The sequence below is a fragment of the Notolabrus celidotus genome, chromosome 1, assembly GCF_009762535.1.
Source record: "Notolabrus celidotus isolate fNotCel1 chromosome 1, fNotCel1.pri, whole genome shotgun sequence".
Lineage (NCBI taxonomy): Eukaryota > Metazoa > Chordata > Actinopteri > Labriformes > Labridae > Notolabrus > Notolabrus celidotus.
In genome coordinates, this window is record NC_048272.1 from 29,475,345 (window position 1) to 29,489,655 (window position 14,311).

Here is a 14,311-nt window from a genome sequence, read left to right on the forward strand (position 1 = left end):
CAGGTGAGTTTACTCTGCTATTTGATAAGCATCATTCAGAGCTGCAGGAGATGCTACAATAAAAGCTGCAGATGAAGCTTCAATCAGAGCTGCAGGAAAATATTCATTCAGAGTTGCAGGAGAAGCTTCAATCAGAGCTGCAGGAAACGCATAATTTAGAGCTGCATGGGAAGCTTTATTTAGAGCTGCATGGGAAGCTTCATTCAGATCTGCAGGAGAAGTATCATTCAGAGCTAGGAGAAGCCTCATTCAGAGCTAGGAGAAGCTTCAGTCAGAGCTACAGGAACATATTTATTCAGAGTTGCAGGAGAAGCATTATTTAGAGCTGCATGGGAAGCTTCATTCAGAGCTGTGGGAGAAGCTTCAGTCAGAGCTGCAGATGAAGCTTCAATCAGAGCTGCAGGAAAATATTAATTCAGAGCTGCATTGGAAGCTTCATTCAGAGCTGCAGAAGAACCATCACTGATTCTGTTTTTAGATCAGATTAGCAGAAACTAGCTCTTTCTTCCTGACTGATTCTTCAGACAATCAGCTGATCAGGATGGTCTTTGATGACTTAAATAAAAAGACCTCAAAGTGGAAAGAGACACACTTGTATACACTGTATTTCAGTGCAGGGTTACAGCTGAACAATACGAGTTAGAGCACACAGTGAAGAGAGCACTGAAGGAGAGAATGTGATCTGTGTTATATTCATCCTGACACAGAAACAAAGGAGAGACAGACGAACTGAAGCTCCATCACTCTGCTAAGAGAGGAACAGAAATCATTTGAACATAAGATGTTTGAGAGCCTCCTCAGATAGTGCCTCCTCCTCCTCCTACTGATGAAGACCGCCGCCCCCAGGGTCAGTCATTACCTCCTCTTTTCTCTGATTTCATATAAATAAAACATCAGCTAGCTTTATGCGGCTAATGAGCCACAGAGCCGCATCACCATTAAACCTTAAACACATCACTCAGAGAGGGAGAGAGAGAGGTGAGGGAGAGAAGGAGACAAAGATGAGGCAGAAGCTTGTCAGATGAGACCAACAGGCAGCAGTGTGAGGACCCCGATGGATCTGCTTTGTCACTTTCTTTCTCTTTGCTCTTTAATTTGTTTGTTTCTTCCCTTCTAGTCCAAAGAAAGTTGCATTTGTGGGGTCTAAAGGAGCTCAAAAACAAACACAATTCAAAAGTAGTATACAATTTAATCTAACATAAGGTCTGTCACATGGTTGGACTTAAGCGTCTCCATAGCTCCGCTCTGTGTTTCGCCTTCATGCACTAATTTTATCTTTGCTATGTCACATATAAATATCTGCACAGACACTCTGAGCCACACCCAGAGCTCAACAAGAGTCAGAGGCAGCTATATTGGCAATGTGAAATATTTAGCTCTCTATGGGTTCCCTGATGAACAGTCTCATCCCTGGAGCTTCATGTGGTCCATGTAGAACTTCATCATCGTGTCAGAAACAGGTTATCTAAATCAAGAGAGGTCTAACACTCACACACAAACAGGAGTAGCTGTAACTCTAGAGAACAGAGTTAACTCTGCCCCAGATCTTACATGTTTTATTAGAGTCCCCATCTGCACTCATCTACAGGAAAATATACAAATCAAGAGTCATAGCGCCATCTAATGGAAAGAGGAAGTATGCATACAGTGACAAACATCATCTACATGAAGCTGATACTGTGAGGTCCACTCTTCAAATGATTCACGTGTGTGTCTTTAGTGTGTTTTCTAAAGCAGCATTATGGACGCAGGAGGTCCCATTACAGACGAACATCATGAATGTCGACCACGCTCTGTTTGGTAAAGATCCCCCGACTGTAACACACCCCTTCCTACAATAGACTCCAGCATGCTCAAGAGTGTGTGTGCTTCTTCCCCTGCACTGCTGCAGGTTAAATGTCACACTGAGATTTCATATTTTAACAACACGGCAGTCCTGAGAGCAAAGACTTAGCAAAAGACTGAAGCTGTGTTAATGTGTGTTTACAGGCTGCATTATTCCTACAGCAAAGATCAACATGTTTCTGAGAGCTGTAGTCCTTAATAGTCTATAATCACACAGTGTGAGTGTCTAAATATAATCTGCTGCAGGGACCTTCACACTCCAAACATGGCTCCACTCTGTGAGCCAATCAGAGCCACACACTGTGCTGCAACAAATGAGCACAAACCAGCACACTGCAACCTTAACACACTGCAACATCCTAACAAACTGCAACATCCTAACAAACTGAAACATCCTAACAAACTGCAACATCCTAACAAACGGCAACAACCTTAACACACTGAAACAACCTAACAGACTGCAACAACCTAAACACACTGCAACAACCTAACAAACTGCAATAACCTAACATACTACAACAACCTAACAGACTGCAACATCCTAACAGACTGCAACAACCTAACACACTGCAACAACCTAACACACTAAACATCCTAACACACTACAACAACCTAACAGACTGCAACATCCTAACAGACTGCAACAACCTAACAAACTGCAACAACCTAACACACTAAACATCCTAACAGACTGCAACAACCTAACAAACTGCAACAACCTAACACACTACAACATCCTAACAGACTGCAACAACCTAAACACACTGCAACAACCTAACAAACTGCAACAACCTAACACACTACAACATCCTAACAAACTGCAACAACCTAACACACTACAACATCCTAACAAACTGCAACCTTAATACACTGCAACATCTTAACAAAGTGCAACAACCTTAACACAATGCAACATCATAACAAACTGCAACCTTAACAACCCTGCAACATCCTAAAAACCTGCAACCTTAACACACTGCAACAACCTAACAAGCTACAACAATCTAAACACACTACAACAACCCAACAAACTGCAACAACCTAACACACTAAACATCCTAACAGACTGCAACAACCTAAACACACTGCAACAACCTTACAAACTGCAACAACCTAACAAAATACAACCTTAACACACTTCAACATCCTAACAAACTGCAACCTTAACACACTGCAACATCCTAACAAACTGCAACCTTAACACACTGCAACATCCTAACAAACTGCAACCTTAACACACTGCAACATTCTAACAAACTGCAACCTTAACACACTGCAACATCCTAACAAACTGTTACAACCTCAACACACTACAACAACCTAACAAACTGCAACATCCTAAACACACTGCAACAACCTTAACACTGCAACATCCTAACAAACTGCAACAACCTAAACACACTGCAACATCCTAACAAACTGCAACAACCTTAACACACTGCAACATCCTAACAAACTGCAACCTTAACACACTGAAACAACCTAACAGACTGCAACAACCTAAACACACTGCAACAACCTAACAAACTGCAACAACCTAACACACTACAACATCCTAACAAACTGCAACCTTAATACACTGCAACATCTTAACAAAGTGCAACAACCGTAACACACTGCAACATCCTAACAAACTGCAACCTTAACACACTGCAACATCCTTACAAACTGCAACCTTAACACACTGCAACATCCTAACAAACTGCAACCTTAACACACTGCAACATCCTAACAAACTGCAACCTTAACACACTGTAACATCCTAACAAACTGCGACCATAACGCACTGCAACATCCTAACAAACTACAACCTAAACACACTGCAACAACCTAACACACTCAGCCTAAACTCACCGCACAAACCTAAACACACTTAAACAAAACAGCACACCACAGTGCAACATATACACAGTTCAACAACCAAATAAGCTGCAACAACCAAACACTGCAACAACCAAATAAACTGCATAAAGAAAACACACTGCAACAACCAAACAAACGGCAAAAATAAAACACACTGCAACCTAAACTCACCATACCGACCAAACACTCTGTAACAAAAACCAACACTGCAACAACCTAAACACACTGCAACAATCAAACACTGCAAGTTTAACTAATTCTAACAACGAAACACACTGCAACTTTAACTCACTCTAACAACGAAACACACTGCAACTTTAAGTCACTGCAACAACCAAACAACACTGCGACAAACCTTAACAACCTTATTCCAATGCCAAAAGATCAACATGTTTCTGAGAACTGCAATCCTTAATAGTCTATAATCTGCAACAACAAAACACACTTCAACAACCAGGCCATCTGCAACCTAAACACACTACAACAACCATCTCACTGCAACAACCAAACATACCAACTGAGCGGGCTGAGGCAACAGGGCTCCCCACAGATAACCCAGGGCTCCAGCTGATGAGACTAAAGTGCAGCTACTTCCTGGATGCTATGAGGTTTGTGATCTCCCCGACTTTGAGTTTGTTCTCTGCACTTTCAACCAATTGGACTGCATTATTCTTCAGACTCAGTTTTTAACTATGTGTTCTACTTGTTATAGCTTTTTAGGGTATGTATTTCATTATTTATGTATTAGGTGTATTTTATTTATGACTCTGTATAATGCCTTCTGTTCTGCATCTCGCTGACCTGAGTAACGATTGTCGTTCCTACATGTTTTTAACATGTTTGAATGACAATACAATGAACCTTAAACCTTCATAGCTGAGCACACTGCAACAACCAAACACGCTGTAGGATTCCAGCCTGTTCAGCTGTGGTATCTAGGCAACGCGAGGACACACCATCATAACAAGAGGAGACTTTACGCAGAGAGGATTCACTCCGACTCTTTAAGGAAATTTCAACCACAGAATCAGCTCGTGTTGTCTATTTCTCATTTCTCTGCTGGAGGTTAGAGAGTCACTGTAGCTGTTTGGATGAAATGATGCGTGCTGCGGGTCTGACCTGGTATGAAGGCCTAAGTGTGACTAAAAGTGAAACAGACACCTTCATCTGAAAGAAGGAGCATGTTTTAACCAGAGGATTCTCTCAGATAGATTATTTCTATTTTTGTCTGGGACAGCAGAGGAGCTAGAGTTTAACAGGGAAATAAAATACACCCATACAACGCACAGTGAAATAACTCCACCTCAAAGTTTCAGTTCCAGGGACTTTATCAGGACTTTAATTAAATAATTTAGATAAATACTTCCACGTCCAAAAACATTGTAGAGGGATTCTATTCCCTGCTCGGTGCAGAGTGAAAGTTTTCCTACCCCGTCCTCAGCTTATGAATGAATTTATAGGAGCATATAATTTGGACCATATGAACAGAAGCCTCTCCTGCTGCATGTTTAATTACATAGCAACATGTCCACCGCGTCCTGCTGCCAGTAAAGACGTGGTGAGAGCGAGCTCACAGCCCAAGTGACTCATATGTTCTGCTGTGTTTTTATCTTTGGGCTGCTGCTTCTCCCTACGAGCTTTAATACCAGTTTCCACTGACACCCTGCCAGCTAACAGCTAACGGCTACAGACGCTAACGGGGCCAGAGAACAGGGCCAGAAATACTTTGAGGAAAAGAGGAGAGTCTGCACCCTCAGAGTCCGGTTTGTTAGATATTCTCAAGGACAGTGGACAGAGAAAGAGTGATAGAAAGACATGAGAGGTTTGAACACTCAATAAAGCAGAAAAACTTAAAAGGAGGATGAAAATAAGCGTTTCCCCTGATGCAGGATGAAAACAGGAAGTAGAGAAAGAAAGCTTTTAACATGAAGAGAAGAAATACAGAGGAGGCAAGTCTTCAACAACAGGCAGAGAGGGAGAGAGAGGAGAAAGAGGGAGTGTGACAAGACGCTAAGAAAGGAGGAGGAGGAGGGGTTAAATGGGAGGAGGAGGAGGAGGAGTGAGGGAGATAATGAATGGAGAGAAGAGGAGAAAGTTAGTTTTCCCACCAAAATTGCTCTCGGGGGAGATCAGTCCTTTCCAACAGCAGCTACTGTCTCCATTCATCAGGACAGAAACCCAAACAGCATACTGACACACACGCACACGCACACGCACACACACACACACACACACACACACACACACACACACACACACACACACACACACACACACACAGCTGGTGTCTCTTGTTGTTGCACACTTAAACAGGTAAAGGTATCAGTGAGTGATGCTCTGTTATTAACATTGAGAGAACCTTCCTCCCTAAGTTTCTCTGCACCTGGACACACCTGAGCGGTCTGAGGGTCCACACCTGTTCTCAGTATGAAAGGATCATCAGGTGTGTTCTCTGTAACAGGTGAACAGGTGAGCTGCAGCAGAGGAATGATGGTGCTGCTTTTGAGGTCACGACCTGCCTCTCCTCTCCATTTTTCTGTACTAGCATTAATTCTCCTCTGTCCTCCTCTCTTTCTTGGCCTCTCTGCCCGCCCTGTCACCTTCTATTGGCTGTGAGAACAGGCCTCAAGCTTACAGTGTGACAGATATAATCAAGTTTAAAGAGGCTTCAGGCTGAGGAACGAGAGGAGCAGAGAGGAGGAGTGACAGAGGAGAGAGTAAAAAAGAGGAGGAGAGACAGAGGAGAGAAGAGGAGAAACAGAGGAGGAGAGAGAGCGGACAGAGGAGGAGAGACAGAGGAGAGAGGAGGAGAGATTGAGGAGAGATTGACGAGAGAGGAGTCTACATGTTGACGTTCAGAAGGTGTGCAGTTCATCATCTGATCGGTCACTAAGAACTAGTTAGTAACCTTTGACTAGTTTTCAACAGAGACCCAGTTCTGGTTTCATGCGTGACCTTACTCAGGCCCAGAGTCTTCCTCATCACAGATACAGGTGTTAAAACCAAGTCCTGGTTGGTCTTCTTTCAGGTGTGTCAGGTAGGTAGATCTGCCCTCCTCATAATGGACCTACATCTCATCCTGAGTCCTCCAGCTCTCTCCACAGACATGGTTTATTTAAATCCCCCACCAGCCTGCAGACGACCTGGTGGCTCGGTTTCAACTGTCACAAGAAATACATGTCACGTCTCTTTAAAAGACCGAACACACACCGCAATATGAGCCACATCCATCAGCTCCAATCAGCTCAGAGTTACACGTTCACTCATCTGAAAAGTGAAGAAATCCTTCTCATGAAATATTCAGGAGAGTCCGGCTGAAATGAAACCTCTCAGCAGCTCCAGAGAAGACTTCTTCTAGACTCCTGTTTCTGAACTTGAGCGACCTGCTGCCTCTGACTCTGTTAGGACCCTCACAGGGTCTCATGCTTCTCCTCAGCAAGGAGACTGATTGATAGAATCTGATCCAACGAGGGGGGAGGAAAGGAGCAAAGGGAGCTAGGGAGGGAGAGACTTAAAAGGAAAAGAAAGATGGAGGCAGAGGAGGAGGAGAGGAAGAGAGCAGCTGAATATGAAAAGCTTGAAGTGACAAGGGAGATAAAGAGAGAGAGAGAGAGAGAGAGAGAGGAAGAGGAAGAGGAGGAGGAGACTTTTAAAAGAGAACATGATGGAGGGAGGGGGGAAGGAATGGCTGATGGAGATGATGTGAGGAAGATGAAGGGCAGGAAGGAAGGAAGGAAGGGAGTGTACAATATTAAAGGTTTAGCCTGGAGAATAAGAAGGGAGGGGTGGAGGGACAGAGATGGAGGAGGAGGAGAGGAAGATAACTGATGAAGAGGAGAGAGAGAGAGGAATCAGCTGATTAACAATAAGAAACAGGAGAGAGGAAGAGGAGAAATTAAGCTTCATTATTAAAGTAAAGAGCTGCAGCGACATGAGAGACGTGTTCAGGGGATAAAAGGATGAAAGGATGAATGGATGAGGGGATGAACAGGTGAAGGGATGAAGGGATGAACAGATGAACAGATGAGGGGATAAACAGATGAAAAGATGAAGGGATGAACAGATGAAAGGATGAAGGTATGAAGAGATGAACAGACAAACGGATGAATGGTTAAAGGGATGAACGTATGAACTGATGAACAGATGAAGGGATGAACAGATGTAAGGTTGGACGGAGGAACAGATGAACACATGGATAAAGGGATAGAGGGATGAATGGATGTACAGATGAAGATATAAGGGATGAAGGTATGAACAGATGAATGGATGAACAGTTGAACGGATGAACAGTTGAACGGATGAATAGTCGAAGGAATAAACGGATGAACAGTTGAAGGGATGAACGGATGAACGGAGGAAGGGATGAAGGGAGGAACAGATGAACACTAACGGATAAAGGGAGTTAGAGATGGACGGATGAACTGATGAAGGGATGAACAGAGGTGTAAACTGACTTCCTGTGTGATGACTCCCATGGTGTTCTAGCTGTTTCTACAGCCACCTGTTCATTGGTGGAGTTTGTAGCTATGTTTGCTATGCTAGCTTCGATAGCCATGAGGAACAGCCCTTGACCTCTTCGCCAAGAGCCTCTCCAGCGCCCCCTGCTGGTCACGAGTTTCAAACAGAGGAGTCAAGCTTAATTTACCTCATGTATCCGTTTCCTCTAAACACACTGTCACGACCTCATGAGGAAGAAAAGATGGTAAAAAAAAGCACTGTCATCCTTTGAGTAAAACTCTATCTGGGTACTTTGTGACAGCTCACCTTTCAGACGGACACAGGTGTTAAACTTAAAAATCTGGTTGAAGAGAAAGAAACTAAACAAACTATGAGACAGGGTGAGCTGCAAACAGATCTCATGTAGTTCAGTTGGATTTTTTACATCAGAGTTTAAAGATTTTAGATGTAAGCACGCTGTTCAGTGAGAGTGGAGAGAACATGATCATGTGAACACATGAACACATGAACATTTGAACATGTGTCAGGAGGCTCCCTCTCAGTGCCTGATTGGATGCTGTTTGTTATTATTTCTGACACAGGGAAACTGAGCTGAAACTGAGCCTCTGAGCTACTGAATCAGAGACAGGTGATGCAGGTAGATGTACGAGGTGTGAGAGGAGGTGTGACCTTGTTTCAGGGGTAAACTGAAAGTCACTTTGTGTCTCTGAATGACTCGAGCGTGTGCATCCACATGTTTTAATTTAAGATGTAAAGACATTTTTTCATGTTCCAGACACGTCCAGCTTTCTGTGGGTCTCCATACAGTGAAAACAGAACACGCCATAAAGACGCTGCCAGAGCAGCCAATCAGATGACAGGGTGGATCTGTTATGACTCACCTTGATGATGTCACCCAGGTAAACTTCCTCCTTCTTGTTGGGCACCTTCATCTGGAAGATCCGACCCACCACCGCTGAAGAGTCTGGAAAGGTGGTGGGCGCAGTGTTCTGCTGAGTCACCGACCTCTCTATGGTTTCCATAGCAACAGCCTCCATGGCACGCAAACCCTCGGTCACTTCCTGAAAGTCGTGAAGCAGCGAGGACGTCATAGACGCCTCCAGCTCGCCCCCTCTGCCCACGCCCTCGCCCTCTCCTGCTTCCAGTAATTCCATCCCTCCCAGCACGTCGATCTCCACGTCTGCATACGCCTGCAGGGGGAGGAGCCCCGCCGCCGCCAGCAGGAAGCCCAGCAGCAGCACTCTAGTCCTGGGGAGTCTGACATCGAGGGCCCCCCTCTCCCCGAGCTGTCCAACGCTCAGTCTGTGGTGCATTCTCTGCAGTCTGCAGACCCGTCACTGAAGAGGAACACAGGATAAAAAGGAGGATGTCCACACGGGAGGGGGGGACTGAAGGGGGAGCATGCACCCCTGACAGATCCAGCTAATCCCTTCTTTCAAATCTCCCTGCCTCCCTTTCTGGCTCCGCCCACTCCTCTGCACAAACGCTCTCCTGCTCGCCGCCTCCTCCTCCACTTTTGTCCTCTCGCGCCTTTATTCTTCCTCTTCCCCTCAACCCTTTGTGCTCGAACCTCAGAGGGTCAGGAGTCCCATAGAGACCTGTAAGAGAGAGAGAGAGAGAGAGAGAGAGAGAGAGAGAGAGAGAGAGAGAGAGAGAGAGAGAGAGAGAGAGAGAGATGGTTAGATGAGGAAACTTTAAACTTGTATCAGCTATAGACTCAAATAGCTGGATCTGAAGAGTCCTGAATCTGGAGTCAATTCTCCAGCAAGTTCAGACCTTTAAACTGATTCACAGCGTAAATCTGATTGTGGAGGGGAATCCATCATGTTGGGGGGGGGGGGGGGGGGGGGGGGGGGGGGGGGTTTCACAAACTGCAGCTTGTGAAACAGCACAAAGTGCCTTCAGAGCGCAGCCAGAAAGACTGACTTACAAACACTGTGGGACAGACTGTCACACTCTGATCCATTCATAAGGTGGACACAGACAGGTGTGACTCCACCTGAACATGTCCAGACTTCCTCATTTTGTCAGCAGACTGTAAAAACTCATATTCTGATGGTTAGATACAGGTTACCATCATTGACGGTGAACGTGTGAAACACTTGAGCTGAAGCACACAACACTGTGCAGCACTGATGAAGGAGGGAGGAACAAGTGAGGGAGGGGAGAGGGGTGTGTGTGTGTGTGTGTGTGTGTGTGTGTGTGAAGGTGATATACGGTGGGACCTTGGATCAGCCAACAATAGAGGACCAGTCAGAGCTTTCTTAGAGCTGCTAATGAATGCATACTTTCTCTTATTGTGAGGGGTCAAACTGAGTGTGTGTGTGTGTGTGTGTGTGTGTGTGTGTGTGTGTGTGTGTGTGTGTGTGTGTGTGTGTGTGTCTATTGTGAGTCAGAGAGCTGAACTCAGAGGTTTGTTATTCATGCGGCTCTTTCATGGAGAAGAGGATCCCCTCCTGAGTGTGTGACTGTGTGTGTGTGTGTGTGTGTGTGTGTTAGTGTGCGTGTGTGTGTGTGTGTGTGTGTGTGTGTGTGTGTGTTATGTCCCCTGAGGGCTTTCGTTAAAGAGAAAGGGATAGACAGAAGCAGAAAGAAAGAGTGAGAGTGAATGAGGTAGAAAGCAGCCCCCCCGCTGTGAGTCCATTTCCCTCTGCAGAGAGTGAAATCACTGCAGGGTCTCCACGGAAACAACAACACCGTACCTCCCAGGTAGCTTTTCACTCTCTCTCTCTCTCCCTTTGTTGTTGCTCGGTCGCCCTCGCAGAGCTTCACCTTTAGACAAAAGTTTGTTTTTAATCAGGATCGCCGCGGTGACGCTTCCTGCTGTTTCATCCACAGAGAGGGGAAGTCAAACTGCTGCCCTCTGAAAGTTTGAAGACTTCACCTCCTTGACTCTGAGAGGCCACATCTCACTGTTAGGTTTAAAGTCAGCTCTCTCTAATTGGAAAGTTAAACTCAGCTCTCTCTGATTGGAGCGTTAAACTCAGCTCTCTCTGATTGGAGCGTTAAACTCAGCTCTCTCTGATTGGAGCGTTGAACTCAGCTCTCTCTGATTGGAGCGTTGAACTCAGCTCTCTCTGATTGGAGCATTAAACTCAGCTCTCTCTGATTGGAGCGTTGAACTCAGCTCTCTCTGATTGGAGAGTTAAACTGAGCTTTCTAATTGGAGAGTTAAATTCAGCTCTCTCTGATTGGAGCTTTAAACTCAGCTCTCTCTGATTGGAGAGTTAAACTCAGCTCTCTCTGACTTGAGAATTAAATTCAGCTCTCTCTGATTGGAGCTTTAAACTCAGCTCTCTCTGATTGGAGAGTTAAACTCAGCTCTCTCTGATTGGAGAGTTAAATTCAGCTCTCTCTTATGGAGAGTTAAACTCAGCTCTTTCTGATTGGATTGTTTAAGTTGTCTCTCCTATTGGAGCATTAAACTCCTTTCTCTGATTGGAGAGTGAAACTCAGCTCTCTGATTGGAGCATTACACTCAGTTCGCTGATTGGCACGTTAAAGTTTGTCTGGTAAAGTCGAACAGGAAGGCTGATGGGGATGAACTCCATCTCTTTCATGTCAGGGCCGCAGGAAAGACCTTTTCTCCTGTATTCTCTTTTGTGTGGACTGATTCTCATTCTGTCACCTTTTTCTTTCATTTCTCCTTTCTCTTCATCTTTTCATTCTGTCTGTCTGCACTCTTTCAAATCCTTGCTCCTCTCCTCCCCTCCCCTCCTCTCCTCTCCCCCTTCAGAGGCTTAAGGTACGCCACACCTTCTCTCTGAAGAATCCCAAACCTTCGGGCTGTTCCTTCCCCCTCGTTTATCCTCGTCACAAACACTCTCTGTCTATTCATGGAGGGACAATAGAGAGACGGATGATGGCGGGGGAGTGTGGCTGCAGGATAAAGACGCTCTGTCAGCGCTCTGAAAGATGGACACATAGACTGAGAGCAGGACAGAAAGCTGTCATTACTCAACACCTACAACACCACCCAAAATTGCTCTCCACCCTCCTCTGTGCTCTGAACAACAGGAGACAGATGGAGAAAACAGAACGAGAGAGGAAGAAAAGAAACCTGACAGACTGATAGTTTAGTGTCAGAATTGAAATCAAACACTGAGACTAAAGAGGAGCTGAGATGTTTTTGTTTTTTTGAATTTTCGGAATCAAAAACAAAAACTCTCAGTGTGTGAGCTCTTCCTCAGACTGTAACGTCTGCAACATCATCCTCAATGGATGAAAGTGTGTCCACTGACAGTTCTTGTATTTGTCCCTGACAGGCTCAGGTTGTTATTCTAAGAGTCTGACAACATTACAACAATGATCCCTACAGAAGGAGAGAGCTTTATGAGGAAGAGGAAGAGGAATTTCACCACACACAGCTGTTACATCACGCTCTACACACACACACCGCTGAACTGAGGAGAACAGGAGTCAAACTCTCAGAGGAGCTGCTGATCTACCTCTCCATTGATTGGTTGGTTTCTGTTACTTGACCATGTATAAATATTTTTATGGATCCAGTCTTGTGTGTCTTGGTGTCGTCTGGTGTGCAGCACAGGGACATCTTTACTGTGACACGGCTCCTCCTATTGGTCAGGTTGTTTTGGACGCTCTGACTGTGTGGTTACTGAACCAATGAGCAGACAGATTTATGGAGTGGGAGGATGAAACTGTCCCACATGTTGATGATGTTCGGGCTGTGTGGGCGGAGTGTGGGGGGGTAATTACAGTCTGATGTAAGTGCTTTGTGTATTTTATAATGCACTGAATAACTACACATAAAACAGATTTTATCTTATATTAAGTTTTGTTTGTGTCTGAACTGTAACACAAGCCTCTGCTGACGTGCTAACATGGTATGTAATGCGGTTGTGTGTCATAGAGTTTTATGCCCATGGTTACAAACACTAAAAACCCATGAAGTCTTCCTCACATCAGAGGGTTGAGTTTTCAGACCTCACCCTGTTTCACCGGCGGTGGGATCAGTCTCACAGTTTGTCCTGACTGCTGACTGAAACATGACACACCTTCCGCTTAGGGACAAAAATAAGATCAGACATGACAGCTTGTCTCAGGAATCAGCTAACAGGACGTCTCCAAAAATAAACTGAATACCGGACACTCGCATGCTTCCTCTAGGGGGGATCAGGTGGACCTGGACTGGGAAACAGGGGAAAGTTGACAGGGGGTTGGAGGGATGGAGGGGTGAAGGGGTGGGGGATTGGAGGATGGAGGGTTGAAGGTTGGAGGGTTGGGATTTGAAGATTGGAGGGTTGAGGAATTGGAGGGTTAAAGGGTTGGAGGGTTGGGGTTTGAAGGTTGGAGGGTTGGAAGGCTAGAGGGTTCAATGGATGGGAGATTGGATGGTTGGGGGTTTTGGGTTTGAAGATTGGAGAGTTAGGGGATTGGAAGGTTGAGGGATTGGAGGCTTGAAGGGTTGGAGGGTTCAATGGATGGGGAGGTTTGAGGTTGTGGGGTTTGGGGTTTGAAGGTTGGATGGTACGAGGGCTGGAGGGTTGGGGGTTTCAAGGTTTTGGTGTTGGATGGCTTGAGCGTTGGATGGTTGGGGGTTGGATGGTTTGAAGGTTCTGAGTTTGGTTAGTGGGGGGTTGGTTGGTTTGAAGGTTCTGGGTTTGGATGGTTGGGGGTCTGGCTGTGGATCTGAGGAGGAGACGCTGTACTATAAGAGGAAAGCAGATATAGAAGCCTGGTGTCAGTCAGAGAGTGAACACGTCTCTGAGCAGTCTAAGCTTGGTTCCTGTTTGTGTTAATAACAGGCTGGAGCTGCTTGTCTGAAAACATGGCTGCAGTTTAACAGTACGACATTTAAAGACAACACGTGTGAAAAAAACTTATGTTAGAGTGTGTGAGCCTCTCTGTGTGAAACATGTCCCCTGTAGATCTTATGATCTGACCTCACATTATGAAGACTTAAAGTATGTACAAAGAAACTGCAGACTTTAATGCTCTGACCCTTTCATGTGTCGGCTCTCTGCGTTTAACACTTTAGACACACGAGGGCTCATGATTGGCCATCCTGTTTCTGTGGGCGGGTTTATGAGTCCACGCCAGTTTGATTGACGGCTCTCAAACTGATTAAAAACAGAGAAACTCAGGAGCAGTGTGTGTGACTGTAGTCCGGATTAGAAGCAGTCCA

General features: G+C 45.3%; 1 protein-coding gene across 2 annotated transcripts in view; it reads right to left on the reverse strand.

Moving 5' to 3' along the window:
* The window catches only part of LOC117812253 (dystroglycan-like), a 46,554-nt gene that overhangs the window by 14,429 nt on the left and 17,814 nt on the right, over window positions 1-14,311 (reverse strand). For both annotated transcript variants that reach the window (XM_034682915.1, XM_034682923.1), the window contains one exon: window positions 9,048-9,764. In XM_034682915.1, the coding sequence (XP_034538806.1) occupies window positions 9,048-9,479 (432 nt within the window). In that variant the 5' untranslated portion in view covers window positions 9,480-9,764. The remainder of the gene's footprint in view (window positions 1-9,047; window positions 9,765-14,311) is intronic.